This window comes from Acinonyx jubatus, chromosome A3, assembly GCF_027475565.1.
Source record: "Acinonyx jubatus isolate Ajub_Pintada_27869175 chromosome A3, VMU_Ajub_asm_v1.0, whole genome shotgun sequence".
NCBI classification, from domain to species: Eukaryota; Metazoa; Chordata; class Mammalia; order Carnivora; family Felidae; genus Acinonyx; species Acinonyx jubatus.
The window spans coordinates 118,558,459-118,578,098 of NC_069388.1; the positions used below are offsets into that span (position 1 = coordinate 118,558,459).

Here is a 19,640-nt window from a genome sequence, read left to right on the forward strand (position 1 = left end):
TATGTATTTATTTTTAAATCAGGTATATCTAAGATAGTAATGCTGGGTCCTTGGCCAGAAACAAAACTACCAGTCACAACAGTGTTCCTATGGGATAATACAGTCTTCTTTTAAAACAATTAATGATTCAATTTGTAGAAATTCAATATAAGGAAAAGCTGAAATATACTGTTCCTAAATTATCCTCATAATTTTTAAGCATCCTTCATCTTCCACATTTATCCTGTAGCCTAACCATCATCCTTTCCAGCAAGCTCTTATTCTGCTATCTCACCAGCCCTTACTTGGTTTTACTGACACAAAAGACCAGTTATATTTGTCAGAGGACCCTATTTTTCCTCCATGCCTTAGTGGTTTTAGTTTTCAATAAAGGTTATCAAATTTTTCCAGAGCTGTTCATTGGTGGAAAATGGAAAAGGACAGGTAGATGGCAGACTCAAAAAGGGAACGAAGAAAGTTACGGTTAAGTGATAATTACTACGCTCAGATTCTGTATCTCCAAGTCCTAGATATTCTCTTTACTGTATTCTATTATTTGTGCTAATTTATCCCCATGTACTCTTTAGTTAGAGCAGCTGGGAGCTTATCTTTAAAAACACAAGAATAAGGAACACAACAGGAATACTTGATTTCTGGGACTAAAACATTAATAAGTATTGTAACAAATACTAATAAATTTATAAAAATGGTAAAGGTCAAAAAGTACATTAAAACCAAATTTTCACAAAGAATAAAATTCAGTAGAAATGACTGTTTAAACCTTGGCCTGCTAAAAAAAAAAAAAAATCTATCTGTAGTATCTTATCCCTATTTTAAAATATCCCTATTTTAAAGTGAGAGAGGCAAGTGATACACACCTAACTCTGATGTAAAAGTATGAAACGTGGTGTGTTCAAAGTGAAGATTACATAACATATGGAAAATTTTATGTAAAATTGTAAAGAACAACAACAGATTGTTTTTGCCAAAGATCAAATCTGAAGCAGGCCTTTCCAAAAAGGGCCTTACTTTCTGGAAGTCCTACCATTACTTACTCTGGGCTCTGCTGCCCTTCTTTCAGCTCGTCTGACACGCCTGTCTGTTTCCTGAGGGCCATCACAGCTCTCCTCCCTCAATCAGGAGTCCTCACCCCGCACCATGACCCCTCCTCGCCACCCCCTCCACCCTGTGCAGAGTTTGCACCACCTCATCCTTTGGAGCTCAGGGCTCCGTATCATCTCCTCAGACAGGCACTGGTTAACCAGCTAATTTAAAAACAGGTTCTCCCTGTTCGCTTCCCTTTTACCATCTCACACCTTTTCCATCATAAAATGCACCACAATTTGTAATTACGTTATTGATTTTTGGCTCAGCCTTGTATACCTGAGCAGTCACACATAGTGACAGGCACTTCTAGGCACTCGATCAGTATGTGCTGAACACATTTAAAGAAAAAGAAGAAGGGAAAAAGAAATAGCTAGATACATTTAAGCATAATTTTAAAGCCACCATTTATAAATAAATATATTTACATCTACATTGCCAAATTTCTTTAAAAATTTTATTCCATGATTATGAAAAATAATTTATAACCAAAACAATATGTTAATAGTTATAATATTCCCCCCAGCACCCTGCTCACGACAATGATTTTTGCATCTAAAATGCACAAGATCAATGGGGCATCTGACTGACTTGGTCGATGCAGCATGGGACTCTTGATCTTGAGGTTATGAGTTCGAGCTCCACATTGGGTGTGGACTTTGCTGAAAAGTAAAATCTTAAAAAAATAAAAAAATAAAATTAAAATAAAATGCACAAGATCAGGACTATCATTTAAAGTATTTTTTGTATAAGACTGGTGAACAGAAGCTGAATGGCAGAGAACAGACAAACACAAAATTTTGGATGTAATTCTAAACTTTGCAGTTAGTACCTGTAGTATCTTGCTTGGTCATAAAGGATTCTACACCGGTAATAGCTGGAGGCCGAGGTAATCGCCGTGCAATACAAATCAAACATGACTGGAAATCTGCCCAAAACAAGAAGGGGAAGTTGAAGAAAGGAGGGCAGAAAACAGTTCACATCTATCATTTGCCACTAATGGTTTTTATAAAAACAACATGTTACGGGATCTGACACAATATCGGAGCCGCTCTGATCTAATAATATAGTATTAGTGATAAAATTGCTGGTAACCAAAAGCTGGCAGCTCCAGGTAGAGATCCAGTTAGCATACATTATCCCTTCCCGTTGAATGTTCTGACAAAAACCAGAAGAGACAGATGCATCTCATGTACTTGCATGATAACAACATGAAGAAGTAGTTTTCACTAGATGTAAGCAACACAGTGATTTTTTAAAAAATAGAGTCCTTAGTCAATTTCCTATACTTATCAGTACTTAATGGCCACAGAAATTATTCTTATAACCACTGTGCAGATAAAAATTACCATATGACAAAAACATTTAACTCTTTCTGAAGAAACATATTTTGCCCCTGATAAAGGACTTTATGTTGTTGGGACCCATAACTTTTTCGAAGTTCCATTTCCAATTTTCTTGAGTGTTACACACAACACCGCATAGCTAAACATGAACTTCAGTCATACAAGACAGGCTGGCACTGGCATGTGTATTTTACAAAAAGTCCTCAGTTGACTGTGGCACCCATTCACGGGTGAAGCCTGCTACATGCATGGCCCTTTTTTTGCATCTGATTAAGTCCTCATCTACTACCTTCCCTAGTCCTTACTCCAGTTTCCAATTTGTGGTGTTCTTAACTCAGCCTAGTTCACATGGAAAATTCATCCACTGTCACAGATTTTAATCAATGCCATGTTGATACCATGTTCATATTAGAGCTTCAGCTGTGTTTTCATCTGTTCATAAGCTTTCTCCTTATAAATTACCTTGTATGGCCTCAAAAATGCTAACTCTATTCTCCAATGTTCCCCACACTCTAAACTTGAAACTTTCTAAAAATCAGAGCTGTTCAACAGCCTGCTATATCTGGTACATTTCCAACTGGCAGCAGTTAGCTGCGTCTCTTATTTCTAGGCAGCAAGTTGGTTTGAATTTGACATTTTAGTGGGAATGCCAGCTTAAAACTGAGAGTTTGGGGGCTTTTTAAAGGGGTGAGTCTACATGTTGGCAGTTCTTTTCTTAAGTATTAAGAAATACGTAGTGAACTGAATAGCCACTATGATACATAATACAGTGACCAATACTATCTGAAAAAGGCTACTTATAATCAATTACCTCCTTGGTCTTTAAAGTCATGGAAAAAGCAATCAAACACCTTAAAATCACCCTTTGTTTTACCTTCTCCATCCTCTTGAATTGATTTTGGCTGTGACACAGTAAAACACTGCATTACTTCATACCGCTGGCAAGCTTCTTGGTTCTCGGTGCCTGGCTCATCTGGAGGGTGAATTAGCATCCTGCAGTTAAAGGTATGGCTATTTCGTCGTGTTGCCTCTTGAGGCCAAGGAACTCCATTTACTGCGGAAGAAAAATTGATTATATGTCTGTGAATAAGGTGAAAAACTCGGAGGATACAAAAGACATACCTATAGCCATCTGCTTCGTCAGATACTCAGATTAAAAGACAGATCTCTTCAGGTCTCACATTATCCTGAGGCAATAGGATACTTATCTTTCTTAGCAAATCTAAATGTCTACCAATCAGAAAACTATAAAATATTCTAACAGATTGTATAGGACATCCCCCCTCAAAAATAAGGCCTTACAAATTCTTAATTCATTAACAGTCTGTATAAACAGTTAAAGACAAAATTAAAAATTAATAACTTCCTAGCTCTTTTGCTCAGATTTTTACAAGCAGTTAATTAATGCACTTTTCTATTTGTTTCCAGTTGCATCCTAGAAATGAAAACCTGATTGGAAACCAGAGATCCATTGTTAAGCAGGAGTTTTAACCTGGCAGGTGTGTATTCTTAAGGATGGGCTTGTGTACATGTGCACCTTTTTTGGGGACAGGATTCAGTTTCTCAAAGGAGACTGTGACTCAAAAAAATATTTAGAATAGACGGAGACCAACCTTGGGTTCTTATAACCATTCTTATACCTTATTTTATTTGCACAGTTTATATGCAACAATGCCTCAAATATAGTGGGTAATCAATAAGTTATAACATAAAAATGATTGTTAAACATAAATGTTACCTGACTCGGTATAAAAAACCGAATTCAGTTATAGAAAATAGGTCTATACATTTCAAATGATAATCACTGTGTGATGGGACACCATTTCCCAGTTACAATGTTCTATTCAAACCATGGTGGCAGCTGGAAGGTTTTTAAGGCTCTTCTCTCACCATTCCCAACAGTTTTTTGTTTTTCTTTTAACTTTATTCTCTTCACTGACCCTTCCTCCTTTTTACGATCTCATCACCGTGTAACTGTTAGAGTGTTAGAGGAAATCACAGAAACAAACCTGTACTGGAAGAAGGAGTCTTGGTTATGCTATGAGCTAGCTGTGAGGTTGAGGTTAATTACTTTATCTCTGCACCATCTTTATCATTATTTATTTATTTTGAGAGAGAGAGAGCACGCACATGTGCGCACATGCAAGCACATGGAGAAGGGGCAGAGAAACAGGGAAAGAGAGAATCTCAAGCAGGTTCCACATTATCAGTGCAGAGCCCAACACAGGGCTCGAACCCACAAACTGTGAGAGCATGACCTGAGCCCAAACCAGGAGTCAGACGCTTAACTGACTGAGCCACCCAGGTGCCCCTGCACCATCTTTAAAATAAAGGAATCCACTGTATCATCTCTAAAATCATTTACACTGTAAAATGCTACACCAAAGCACATAAGACCCTTTGATAATTCAAATATCTAACTAGTGATTTTAATAGAAATAATCATTTCAGGCCCCCAGGTACTATAAACGTGTACTAACTACTCTTTTCAAAGAATGAGGCTTCCTTTCCATTGAGCGAACAATGTCGAAAATAAAGAGCTACAGATAACATTCAATTTGCATGCGTGTATTAGTTACACAGAATTTCTAGCCGAGGCCTCCCTTACTTTGGGAGTACATACAGGCTACGGAATAGGCACACAGTGTAGCAAATGGAACAGAGGCTGGAAATCAGACCCCATCCGTCCTCTCAGCTAGGCTCCTTTGTCAGCAAACAACCTGTGCACCCATACTTAGAACATCTGAGTTTGAAACCACTTACATCCAAAAATATTCATTTTAATATATACATAATATGACAGTATATTTCTCCCTCCCTTCCTCCTTTTTCTTCTTTTTGAGCAGGGTGGTGGGAAGGATATACATGTGTCTCTTTCTTGGACATAATCGAAGCCGAAAACAAAGGCAGTTTCAAGCAGAAGCTTCTAGTGGCAAGGCAGTGACTACTCTGCTTCTCACCACTGTCACATGGCTAGGTCATAAGCTGGAGGAATAGGATAAAAGGAATGCTCTCTACCAGCTATTTGATGATACTCCCTCTTCATATGTACACATCAGGCTGAAATTAAATTGAAAAATATTTTTAATATGTTAGAACTTATTTCAAAATGATACTATGTAATATAAACACAACAATTATATAATGTAAGAAACAGCTAGAGAGAGTTCATATTCTTTTGAAAAACACATTGCTTTGTACCTAGTGATTTTGGTAGCAGATTCTTCACAAATTCTGCATGATCCCCTACATGCAGTATGCTGTAGACACTGGTATTCATTAATTCCTCCTGATTGTAACCCAAGTAGCTGGTCACATTCTCCGACACAAATACAATTCTCCCTTCACAGTTCACAACAAAGAAAAATCCATCCAAAGCCTGCAAAGCCAAAAAAGAAAAAAAAAAAAAAAGGATTAAGAGGGTGGGAGGTTAAAAAATGAAAGAAAAATAAACATACACATCTCTCTACTGAAAAAGAGATCAGAAATATATGTCAAGTTAAAAAAAGGGGAGACTGAACAGAAGGTTTAACACTGTATGTTCTCTGTGGAAGGGACAGAATTTTGAAACAGACTGTAAAGGAATGTACAGCAGGGATGAATGAATGTATCAACCCTCTTTCTGCGTGAGAAACTTCAAAGCAGCAGATGTGAAGGAAGTAACCGATATTCACTCAGTCATAAACATCTCTAAACCACAAGTTAAGTACGACAGGTCTCTACCCCCAAGGAACTTGCGGGACAGTGGTAGAGAGAGACACAAACATAATAAAATACCAGTGATGCAGTGTCAGAGACACACCGAGTGTTCTGTGAGCACAAGGAAAAACACCTAATTTGGGGTTGGGGTGGGGTGGGAGGAGGCACAGAAAGGCTATTTAGACGCCCCTAGCTGAGTTTCATAGGGCATAGTGGAGGAGAGAAAGAGGAATGAAGGAAGAACATTCTAGGCAGAGGGGACAGTGTGGTACATTAAGGAACAAAAAAGCAGTTTGGAGTTGTTGGGAGTACATGGTACAAGACCGGCTCATGGCAGGAAATAAGTCTGGAGAGGTAGACGGGAGCCAAATCACAGAGGGCTTCCCATGCTCTGAGATAGAGCTAGGGGTCTTCAAAAGGGGATATATATATGTGTGTGTATATATATATGCATGCCCTAAGGGGAGCATCACATCCACAGAGGTGCAGGAAAAAAGTTAGAACCTCTATTTCTAGTGCAATCTAAGATATAAAGAAGAAATTCAGCTTAATAAACACTGAAAACCCTGATACCTCAACTCAGTCTAGACAGTCACATATCACAAACCATGGAAGCCTGAGAGAAGATCCAGAATGAAGAGACTGAGCAGGGTGGCACCTTACTTATTTATAATCTTTCCATTTATTGTAATATATTGCAGTTTACTTGCTATAGGATATATACAAGCAGTCAAAACAAGACCTTTAAAAAGGAGAACATTTATAGGATGTTGTAACAAGATGTAAAATGACAATGAAAATCTGTCTTATACCCAGAAGTGTCTAGTTTTCCGTGGCAAAATTCTGAAAAGAGCTAACAATGTTATGGGCTATTCATTTTTCTTTTTTAAAAAGGCAAGTGTCCCAAATTTGCTGACCTTTTCTAGGATGACAAGTGGTAATGATAATACGTTACCTAGCAGATGTTTTCCAAATAATAAACACACTTAATTTTGTCCCTCCAGGGTAAAGATGATATTTAAACAATGAGTAAGTAAACTGCCTTTCAAAAAGACACCTATGCTATAGAGCCAGCATATGAAAATGCTTTGAAATGTTTTGAAATGTACCATAGTTGTGACTTTGTTGTCAAAATGACCCCGGTTCCATACTTGTAAAACTTCTCTTCTCAGTTTAAACATTTACAAACTTTTTACCTGCTCAAACATCTTCCAGTTTCAGTGTGCTTTAAACTTATTTTTTTTTAATGTGATAATGCAATATCCTTTGATTACTTTGGAAGGATCACTGTTTGAGATCAAGGAAGATAGAATGTCAATAAAAACCTTGGGATGTGATTAATGATCTAAACACCTCAACACCAGATAAACCCTTTGCTAAACTATTTTCTGTTTACAAGAGCACAGGAAAGCACTGTCATTTCTAACCTTTTTTGACATTAGCTATGAATTTCATAGCAGGTGATATGACGATAGGAACAACAGAAATACAGATACATCATTTTTTAAAAAAGTAGATGTAAAAATTACTTAAAATGTTCTTAGCTATTAATTGATTCAGTGTAAATACAATTTCACTTCATTTATCTTATTTTTGATCTGTCAAAAGAGTTTAATCAAGAACAGTTTGGGTATAACTAAGTGTCATAATTTAGAGCAAGAAAAAGACAGGCAAGTAAAATCTGGTTGTTCCATGGCCATTCCAAGGGCCATAGTACCCTGCTTCGTCAGCACGACCTTCTCCTTTTTGCACCTAGTTTTCAGGGCATCCTTCACGGCTCCTCCCTCTCTGCCTCCTTGACAACCCTGTCTATCTTCTCTACCTTCAAAGCCACAGCTACTCTCTCCCTTGCTTTCTTACTCTCCATGTCTGTCTCTGGATATCTCTGGACGTCGCCTGTTACCTGCAGAGGGAATGGGAAAGACCAAGACCCACTCCCGGGATCACCTCTGTCCAGTGTGAACACTGGCCAATGATGGGCACAGAATCCAGCACCAGTAAGGCTTAGGAATTCACCTGGACTATCTGGTGCAATTATTTTTAAAGTATTTGCAAAATCCAAAGGACTTAAAAGTTCTCCTTCATTGTAGCAGGCCTGGAGTCCCTGCGGTATCCTTTTCCACAGACCTACTGGGGCTTCTCCAGGTTCTCCTCCCACTGACTGTACCTGACTTCACTGCCAGGCTGGGAAGTTATTCTAGTAACTGGCCTCTGGAATATGCAGCTGATCAGCCTTTGGGGAGTGTAGAACTTTCACCAGGTCCCTGCTTGGCCTCAGTTACATGGACTCGTCATTTCCTCTGTGAAGTCTGGGGCATCATATTTCTTTTGAGCTTCCCCAGAAAAGACTGGCTTGGAAAACAGGTCTACAAAGGCTCCCTCGTGCTTACAGAATCGTCCTGCTGACCCTACTCCTGAGGTACAGATAGCCTGTCTCTTGTTGGAAATGCCTATTTTTTTTTTAATTACGATATATATACTTATAAAAATTGTTTAAGTATGAAAATGAAACAGTAGAAGATCTGCCAAAATCTCACCCCCGGGAGACTGGTAATGTTTCAGGGAATATTCTCTGAGACTATTCCTATGAATACACAAACATCTCTATTTTCTTCAAGTCTGTCAGACTAATATAATCTGCTAATAGTTATTCTACAAGTTTTTCTCGTATGTTGTGCATATAATTAACTTCCAAGTGTCCTTCTGGAAAGGAACCTTCCTGCTTTTCCAAGTCCTGACAGCTGGTCTTCCACTGAGCAGCACACAGGAGATAAGAAGTGCCTGTCCATTCAGTACAACATCATCAATCTGAGGATTTTTTCTCTTGGCCACCTTGTGTCTCATGGCAGGGTCCACAGTGGCCAAGGCTTCTCACAGGGCCTTGGCTTTAAATGACTCCACAAGCTTCACTGACTATCACCTAAGTGCCAGTTAATTGACAAAATTCTGGAAATAAAACACACAACTCTCAACAATTATACAGTCTCTGAAGGAAAAAGACAAGTACGCATAGTTATGAATAGTGCAGTAGAGGAATTCATAAAGGTTAAGCACAGACTGAAGCACCCAAAATGGGCAAAGGGACGACTGTCACTGGTAAAGTTTCCAGGGAGAAGGCCACACTTACACCTGAGCAAAGTCTTGAAAGACACACAGTAGTAACTCAGGTGGAAAGGACATTCAAACACAGGAACCAGCTTAGAGGTTAAAAACAAAAAAAATCACCCTGTATGCACTTGTTATATTTGTGTTATGTACAATAGCAAAACTTTTTTTTTTTAATCTTCAATGAAAGCAAAAAAAAAAAAAAAAAAAGGAATTTATTCTAAAGGCAATGCATTTTCTTGAAGGCAATGTTTTAAGCATGCGAATGATGTGGTCTGCTTTTACAAAGATCTTTCTGGAAGTGGGTGTGGCATGCAGATTGGAAGCCAGAACAGTTGCAATGCTATTGTGATACTTCAGTTCAAACCTGAGCCTGAATTAAGGCAATGGCAGTGGAAGTGAAGGAAGAGAATTTGACACAGGCAAAACAAACAGCATTTGGAGACCTCTAACAGCTGTGGGAATGAGTATTTTGGGCGATTCTCCATTAATGATGTAATAAGGGTTCTGGTAGATAGGTGCCTTTCCCTGAGGAAGTGGACTCAAGGAGTAAAGAAATCTAGTCTTTATTACTGACTTTTTCCCCCCTTATTTTTAGGCAGAAGATAAAGGGACAAGTCATAAATTTAGTTTTAGAAATATTATATTTGTTTCTTTAAAAAAATATTTTCCTTTTTTTTTAAGTTTATTTATTTTGAGAGAGAGAATGAACACAAGTTGGGGAGGGGTGGAGAGAGGGAGAGAGAGAGAATCCCAAGCATGTTCCATGCTGTCAGCACAGAGCCTGACACAGGGCTCGATCCAACAAACCGTGAGATCATGATCTGAGCTGAAATCAAGAGTCAGACGCTTAACTGACTGAGCCAGCCCCAGAAATGTTATATTTGAAATGACTAAGGAACATTCAGATGGAGATGTTCAAAAGGCAGCAAGATAGAATGTAAGAGAAACTGAAGAGAGATCTGAGCTTAAGGCAGACATTAGCAATTTACAGGTACATACAGTATCATCTGGCTTTTTGTTTATTTTGTCTTAACTATAATCATCTCTTCCCCTTCCACAGAATATCTGATTTCCTTTGAGGAGTTACTTCTTCCCAATTAAACAAAGTCTTGTGAGATTCTTAATCAGACCACTGGGAGACTTCCAACCTAAATGGGAATCTCCAGGAGAATTACAGAAAGATTGAATATAGCTGGAATGCATTCACTTGTACCAGCAAGGTACTGCCCAGATGGGTCTTTCTAAGAGACCATTCGTATAGTATCTGATTTTTAGCCTCCTTAAGATGACTTGGTTTCATCTCACTGCCAAGCATCGTTCTGGGATACCCAAATAGCACTCTGATAAATTCACATTTGCTTGATTTGGGCAGAATTGGGGTCTATTGCTTGAAATCAGAGAATCCTAATTGATAATTTATACATACTTACATGTATGCACACATACATGAATACATCACATGGACATAGGCATAGATGAAACTGCTTGGGAAATGTGCACAGAATAAAAAAAAAAAAAGGGAAAAGAGCCAAGGCCAGAACGCTGAAGGATGCTAGCATTTAAGAGTCAGGCTACGAAAGAGAAATCTGAGGAAGAGGCTGAGGAGTAGCCAGAGAAGAACAGAGATAGTTCTGGCAACGAGGCAACAGGAAGAGTTTTAAGAAAACGGCACTGGGTGGTGAACGGTGTCAGGAGGCACACGGCAATGGAGGGAATGGCACAAAGTGAGGAAAGGAGGCCTGAGTGTGTGGGTAAGGTATAGGGAGACCTCCATGACTAAAACTGAATTTTTCTTGGGAAGCAGCTGGAGATAAGAAGCTACGGTCAGATAATGCAGAGCTGTGAACAGGAGGCAGAGGAACTTAGATAGCAAAGGGCAATGGACAATGAGGACAGTAAAAAATGGAGGAGTACTTACTGTGTGGCAAACAATAAATATCTGTTGACTAAATAAAGGCTAATACCACTCTCCCTTTAAATGTGAAGAAATTACCTCCAGTATCTTCATTCTTAACTCATGCTCCTTTATGTTTGAAAGGGGGAGGGGAGGGAATAACAGTATGGTGAGAGTTCCTAATAGAATTGTAGATATTTGGTTACTTTTTAGATCTGCACACCTTCCTCTAAGCAAGTCCCTCCAGACCAATGTTGCCAAAGAGAACTTTCTGTAATGACAGGTAAGTTCTATATCTGTGTGTCCAATACAATTGTCACTGATGACATATGGGCACTGAGCACTTTAAATGTGGCTGGTGACGGGGCACCTGGGTGGGATAACTGGTTAAGTGTCTGACTTGGGCTCAGGTCATAATCTTGCAGTTCTTGAGTTTGAGCCCCACATCGGGCTCTGTGCTGACAGCTCAGAGCCTGGAGCCTGCTTTGGATTCTGTGTCTCCCTCTCTCTCTGCCCCTCCCCCGCTTGCACTCTGTGTTTTTCTCAAAAATAAATAAACATAAAAAAAATAAATGTGGCTGGTGAGATTGAAGCATTGGGGAAAAAATACATATATACATGCATATATACATATATATATATTTATTTTTTTAGAGACAGAGAGAATAGGTAAGCAGGCGAGCAGGAAAGAGGGGCAAAGGGGGGGGGGGAGAGAGAGAGGGGGGGGGAGGGTAGGAGAAAGAGGAAGAGAGAGAGAAAGAGAATGAGAAAGAGAACAAGGAAGAGAGAGAGAATCTTAAGCAGGCTCCATGCTCAACGTGGAGCCCAAAAGAAGGCTCAATCCCATGACCCTGAGATCGAGTTGAGCGAAAATCAAGAGTTGGACGCTCAACAGACTGAGGCACCCACGTGCTCCTGAAGCACTGAATTTTTAATTTTATTTAGCTTTGAACAGCCATGTCTGACTAACAGCTATCTTACTGAATAGTGCAGCTCCAGACTCAGCCTGAATGAATCAATGGACAGTCTCATGGTGACTTTTCACCACTTCTTTTAGCTGCCCTGGATTAGACTCTATAAAGTTTGAGATGATGAGGCTGGGTCAGAGGATACAAAAGAAGGTCCAGAAAAGATTGTCAACGAAGGTGACCCTGAAGTCTGTGAAAGTCAGCAATTCTATTTTGCAGTCTGTTTCATGTTATCTATAACCCATAAGTAAAAATATTATTAGCTCCTTGAAGTCAAAACCTAAATACATTTCTATTCTGAGGTTTTAGAATTTCTAACTTGATGCGCTTTTTCATATTTGAAAATGTTTGCCTAATGACATCTAATTCATGTGATGCTATGGTACGGTTTTCCTTTGATTCATAGTGATTTTCAGGGTAATAATTTCATCAGCTAAAAGAAATATTCCTACTTTGTTTTCTTTTTATACTAGCTTCGAATGGATGTTTTCCTGTCATTTTCTCTTCATGTTAAAGCATCGTGGACTTTTCTCACACGGCAATGGTGAGTGTTTATCTAAATTAAAGTAGCAGTAGTAATATTCTCTGTCTCCAGCTGTGCTATGTTCAGTTTGTTAACAATCCACTTGTTCTCCTTGTTGATCTCTGAGGTTTCTGAAGAACGTTGAGGTGAAGCCAGGATTTCAATGATCACCATTTTCCTACAGGAACCCCAGGAATCTCAAGAATCTGTATATCTTGTACTTACCAGTATCTCAGAAGACATTATATGTAGAAAATAAATTTAATAAAATATTTAATGAATTGAAGGGAGTCCTGAGGCTAGGGCACTAAGAAGGCAGACAGAACCCACACACAGAAGCTACAAGTTATGAAAAGACCAACCCCCTGCAGGGTGGAGAAGAGGAGCAGTAAATGCTAAGACAGGTCAGGGCTCCAGGAAGGGCCCAAGTGTACCAAGTGGTGTGAAAGGTGCCAAGCAGGGGGAAGAGACGGGGCGGAAGCTGGAAATGAGCTGAAAGTGCTCTTCTTTCTTTAATGTCTTTTCCTCTAATAGCTTATATTTTAAGATTTCAAACTATAGCAAAGTTGAAAGAATTCTGTCGCTAACATCTGTACGTTCGCCACCAGATTCCACCATCACATTTTCACTATACTTGTTACAGTACCGTTTCCAAAACATGGTCATGTGTCATGCAGTCAATGTAACAGGATGTGAAGAGGGGACAAAGAAAACATCAGACTCTACCACATGTGGTTACCCTCCCCTCTCCCAGTTACACGTGTATGCACACGCTCAGATGGTAGCTGTTTCTACCCAGTTTCTATTTACTCTGTGGGGAATGAGTGTGTCCGCACATGTGTTCTTAAACATTCATGTGTGAGAGGGATCACTGAAGGTGATAGGCCTGCTTGGAAACAAGACATCTACGCTGAAGACAAAGGGAGTGAAGGTTAGATAGGAAAAGCTGAGGTGAAAATTACACAGTAATTACAAAACAATTCAAGTTTAAAAGTTCTTCAAAAAGTTCAGTAGAGGGTCATTAAAATAGTAAGTTCTCATACAGTGTTTACGTAAACATTTGAAAATTTTAGTCAGGAAACTTTTCAGGAAAACACCTACTGCAATAAAGTGACGCATCCCCTCACTCAAAAGTGAAATTCTACAGACATATAGATAGCACTAGTGAGCTAAATAATTCTAATGTTTTATACTCCCAACTAGTCCAAACCACCCCAGAAACGAGTGGCAAAGCCATACGGTAGGCTTCGGTTTTCCATCTGACTATATAGAATGCCTTTTATGAAAATTTCTCATATTCATTATTCACATTTCATTCTGAAACAGCAACAACTGTCAAAATAGGTTACAAAATAATTATTAAAGGTTCTTTAAAACTTACTTTGTTTTATAATTTATTAATCTGACGTAAGGTATAAAAGAGAAAAAACCAAATTATCTTGGAACAAAGATTTTGATCCCTTTCTAAATCAATGAGAACAGCTACCTCCAACAGAAGAGGTCCCAAGGATTCCTTTTCTATCACTCCTTGACTGCTCGATGAGATGTCTGATTTCTGCACTTCATCATCAGTTGTTGATTTCTCTATAATAAAGAAACAAAAAGTCATGCATCCAAAAGGGCTCATTTCCATATTGGCAAGTTACAAAGACACAGATTCACCTAATTTAAGATTCAAATAACATTTACTTATTATCTAGGCGATATTTATTGACAACATTATTTAATCTTAATGATATTCACTTTATATGTATATTCAATTGACAAAATTGAGGTTCACAAAGGTTAAGTAACGTGTCACAAATCATATAACTAATAAGTGGCAGCAAGATAATTTGAATTCTGACCTATCAAGTCCAATGTTCCAACAACGGGGAAAATGGTATAAATATAAAGCCTTTTGAAAAAGTCTACACCAAAAGTTTTTAAGAAATGAGCAAACTGTAAAAGAATGATGATTTCCTCCATTTTTCTTTTTCCTCTTCTGATTTGATCAACTGCCATTGAAAAGAGAGTGAAGAAATGCTTTTTCCTTTTGTGAGCCTGCATGAATTAGCTTACCTTTCACATTCCTGTCATGATGATCTGATTGATAAAACTGTGTAACTACTAAATGATCTGAAATTCTTTTGTGCAGTGATGTTGGAAAAGCCATCCATCATCTTCAAACAGCACCATACTTAAATAAGTTTCCAATCTGTCAAACTAGTGAGTTAGTTAGCCAAAAACCAAATTTGGTATCATTGAATATAGAGGCTCATTTTTTTACTTTAATGTGTAACATATTTCAGGGGCGCCTGGCTGGCTCAGGAGCATGTGACTCTTGATCTAGGGGTTGTAAGTTTGAGCCCCATGTTGGGTGTAGGGACTACTTACAAATAAAAAAAATCTTAAAACAATTAAATATGAAATATTTCATATATTCCAAAAAATACAGGAAATGACATAGCATACATCACATAGCCACCATTCATTTTTCACGGATGTTAACATTTGCTCCACGTCCTTCCTTCTTTAAAAAATAAAATGCTGCAAATAGAACACTCTGCTACCATTCCTTCTCTGTCTCTTTTCAGAAATAACTAGTATTCTGAGGTCAGTATAATAATTTCTAGGCCTGTTTTTTATTACTTAAGTACACATGTATGATTTCTTGAACAATAGATCACCTTTTATTTTTTTTTAATGTTTATTTTTGAGATAGAGAGCACCAGGGGGGGAGTGGCAGAGAGAGAGGGGGACAGAGGATCCAAAGCAGGTTTCCTGCTGACAGCAGCAAGAACTGTGAGATCATGACCTGAGCCGAAGTCAGACTCTCAACTGACTGAGCCACTCAGGCACCCATACTGTTTTGTGTTTTAAAGTTTACATAAGTATATATGGACTTCTCCAACTTGGTGTTTCCACTCAATATTATGTTTGAGATTTAAGCACACTGATGTAGATCTGATTCATTCATTTGAGATGGTATATATCATGTGACTAACCCACAGTTAGTAGATTTCCTAAGCCACTACTGACAGACCTTTGACTACCACACACAGTGCTGTAATAAACTATTTTCAGTACTTCCTCTTTTGTACATGTGTGACAGTTTCTTGAGGGTAAACACTAAAAGTGAAGTTGCCGGTTCATAGGGTCTATGTATTTTCGACATTACTAAGTTTGACAAATTGCTCTCTAAAGAGAATGTACCACTCGTAACATTCAAGGAGTTTTGTTTTTATGCATCCTCACTGACAATTGATATCAGCATTAAAAAAAAATTTGTGTGTGTGAATCTATTGGGTGTAAAGTGTCATTTCATATAGTGTTTATAACAACAGCTTTACTGATTCACAATTCACATAGCATGCTATTCATGCATTTAAGGCATACAATTCAGGGGTGCCTGGGTGGCTCAGTCGGTTAAGCATCCTTCAGCACAGGTCATGATGTGGCGGTTTGTGAGTTCAAGCCCCTGCACTGGACTGTCTGCTGTCAGCACAGAGCTCACTGTCCCCTTCTCTTTATGCCCCTTACCCACTCACTCTCTGTCTCTCAAAAATAAACATTAAAAAAAATAAAGCATTCAATTCAATGGTTTTTAGTACATTCACAGGGTTATGCAACCAACATTCTAATACATTTTAGAACATATTCATCAACCCAAAAAGAAACTTTGTACCCTTGAGCAGTCACCCCCCATTTTCCCAATGCTCCCAAGCCCTAAGCAACCACCAATCTACTTTCTGTCTCTGTGGATTTGCCTATTCTGGACATTTAGTATAAATGGAGTCATACAACACATGGTTCCTTGTGACTGGCTTCTTTTGCTTCGTGTGCTTTCAAGGCACTGTCAGTACTTCATTCCTTTTTTTTCTGCCAGATAATATGCCATTATATAAATATACCTTGTTTAACTTATCCATTGGTCAGCCGATAGATACACGGGTTGTTTCCACCTTTCGGCTATTTATGAATAATGCTGCTACGAACATTTGTGTGCAAGTTTTTGTGTGGACCTAGGTTTTCCTTTGTCTTGGGTATATACCTACAAATGGAATTGCTGGGTGATACTGTACCTCAATGCTTAACATTTTGTGGAACTACTGGACTGTTTTCCAAAGTGGCTGCACAATTTTATTTTACTTTCCTACAAGCAGTGTATGGGGGTTCCGATTTCTCCCATCGTCACCAACACTTATCTGTCTTTTTTGTGTGCAGCCATCCTGGTACTTCACTGTGGTTTTGATTTGCATTTCTCTGATGGCAACGATATGCACATATTTTTCCTGTGCTTATTAGTCATTTATATGTCTTTGAGAGGTATTCAGTCAGAGCCTTTGTCCATCTATTAACTGGGTTATTTACCTTTTGATTATTATGGTACAGAAGTTTCTCATTTAGTTCTAAGATGTACTTCCTTCATCAATTCATGTGTTTATAACATTAAGACAGGTTTTTGGTTTTTAAACAGGTTTGTCAAAGAACACCAACCATCAAGTCCAAGTAAATTAAATAACTATGTGTGAAAAGCAAAACATCTAAAATTTCAGGCAAAACCTAAGGCGGGAGTGGCTATGTGACCTAGTTTCTGGCTCAAGGAATGTGAAAAGAAGCGACATGCAATTTCTGGGTCTTGTCCTTAAAAGGAAAGAAGCATGCCTCCCCATTTTCTTCTTTCCCCTTTTTGTCAGCTGGGATGTGGACCCGTGAGCCATGTTTAGCCACGTGGAAAATGGCAATAGGAATGGCACAGAAAAAAAAGACGAAATCAATCACAACCTCTGACACATCCCTAGATTATCTTGTTAAAGCTGCTGCACTTTGGGTCTCTTGTTACAGTAGCCTAGCCTGTATCCTAACTATACATTCTGTATTTCTCAATCCCATGTTTATTTGCTAGATCTTGATTATGTCCATGATAGACATAATTTATTGGCACGCTATCATGAAAAGTAAGACTTTAACTTACATCAACCTTCTACCCACACATTTCTCCCTCCTTCCATCCTCCCAATATAGTTACAATTTCTAGGGCAATCAGTATTTAATATCTATGCTCCTGTGGCCACATAAATAAAGTTCACAAACGAGACAAGGTGTGTGCTATCATTTACATTTCTCCTATTTTGCGTTTTAGTCTTTTTAAGTTCAACTCATCCCTAACTACCCCCCCCCCCCGCCCCCCGAAATGAAATTTTCCTCTTAATTAGTCAGTCCTCTGATTCTCTGTTCCATTTTTTCCCCATGGAAACATTCGTCCTGGAGACCTCTATCCACTAGCTATGTTTTTAGGTTGATGCACAAGGGTACACCTTTCTTCTGTTAAGATTCCATGGTTTCCCTGGATTAAGATCCTATGCCTTTCTTTCTTGGTTTGCTATGGTGGTTTTGATAGATATTTCTGGAAAAAGTACACAGAAGATAACTTTTGAACTGAGGCTTTAAATGTCTGAAAATGTCTTTATTTTGCACTTACACTTCATTTGGATTCACACAGAATTCCAGGTTTAGAATTCTCAGGGCACCTGGGTGGCTCAGTTGGTTAAGTGTCTGACTCTTGGTTTTGGCTCTGGTCATGCTCTCACAGTTTGTGAGTTTGATCTCCACAGCAGGCTCTACGCTGGTGGCACGGGGCCTGCTTGAGATTCATATTCTCCCTCCCTCCCTCTCTCTCCCTCCCTCCCTCCCTCTCTCTCTCTCCCTCCCTCTTTCTGCCCCTCTCCTGCTTGTGTGCACTCTCCCTCTCTTTCTCAAAATAGATAAATAAACATTTCTTAAGAAAAGAATTCTCATTCAGTATTGTTATTTAGGATACACTCTGAATCTGGTATGTGTCTATTTTTTATTTCCCTTGTTTTTTTTCTCTCTGGTGTCTGAAAATTGTGCATTGGTGTGAGGTTTTTCTCCCTTTCTTTTTATTCGTTGCGCTGGGCACTATATGAGTGCTTTCAATCTGGAAACCCACATCTTTCTAATTCTGAGAAGTGTTTTGTTTTGGTTTTGTATTATTACTCCTATAATTTCCTCCCTTTATTTGGTCTGTTCTCTTTTTCTGAAATTAATATGTTACACCTCCTGAACTATTCCTATACACTTCCCACCTTTCCCTTGTCTTCCACTACTTGTCTTTTTATTTTTACTTTCTAAGAGATTTCTTCACATTATCTTTCAACCCTTAAAATATTTATTCAACAAATATTCCCTGAAAGTCTACTATGTAACCAGGAACTGTTTTAGGTATGAGGGCACAATGAGGAACAAACAAAAATCCTCACCCTCATGGAGCTCTAGTGGGAGTAGGCCGACAATAAACAAATAAAACATATAATATGTTAGATGTAAAAAACACTGTGGGGAAAATAAATCAAGGAAGATGTAGAGAGTGTGTGTATTAGAGAGAGAGTGTATTAGGTAGGATAGTTACAGACAAGTTCATTGCGAAGAAATATTTGAACAAAGGCACAAAAGAGGTGAGGGAATGAGCCTTGTGTACATCTGAGAAAGAACATTCCAGACAAAGGGAGAAGAAAGTGCCAAGACCTGAGGCAGAGTGTGCCTAGAATGGTTAGGCAGAGAGTAGGCAAAAAGTAGAAAACAAAGTAAAGAGGCAAAGTTTATTTCAGTTATCCTGATTTTAAGTTCCAAAAGTTATTTGGTGTTTTGAATGTTTTATTTTATAGCATCTTATTATCGTTTCATAGTTGAATTACCTTCCTTTTTGTCTCTGAGGGACTGTTTGATGGTTTGAAGTTTTATTCTGCTCCCTGCACTGTCTCTACGTTCTCTGAGTTCCCTTTTTTCCTGTTTGCTTGGTTTGTTCTCTTCTACTTTACAGGTTTTCCTCAAATATTCAGATTTTTATTCAGATTAAAGAGTAAGGTACTAAAAGGCTGACTGGCAGCTGTGTGAATAGAGGGGGCAAGACAGGGAAAGGCTTTTGTCATGTGGGGATCATTCCCAACTGTCAGTGTCTGTGTGTCTTTTCCTTTGGGCAGGTCAGTGTCCCCAGAGGGGTTCTTCCTCCCTTGGGC

At 38.6% G+C, this 19,640-nt stretch overlaps 1 protein-coding gene across 11 annotated transcripts in view; it reads right to left on the reverse strand.

Annotated features, from left to right (window-relative positions):
- The window catches only part of NCOA1 (nuclear receptor coactivator 1), a 237,848-nt gene that overhangs the window by 61,713 nt on the left and 156,495 nt on the right, over positions 1 to 19,640 (reverse strand). For all 11 annotated transcript variants that reach the window (XM_027033311.2, XM_053201163.1, XM_053201160.1 and 8 more), the window contains 4 exons: positions 14,108 to 14,205; positions 5,631 to 5,808; positions 3,304 to 3,483; positions 1,916 to 2,011 (listed from right to left, as the gene is read on the reverse strand). In XM_027033311.2, coding sequence (XP_026889112.1) covers positions 1,916 to 2,011; positions 3,304 to 3,483; positions 5,631 to 5,808; positions 14,108 to 14,205 — 552 coding nt within the window. The remainder of the gene's footprint in view (positions 1 to 1,915; positions 2,012 to 3,303; positions 3,484 to 5,630; positions 5,809 to 14,107; positions 14,206 to 19,640) is intronic.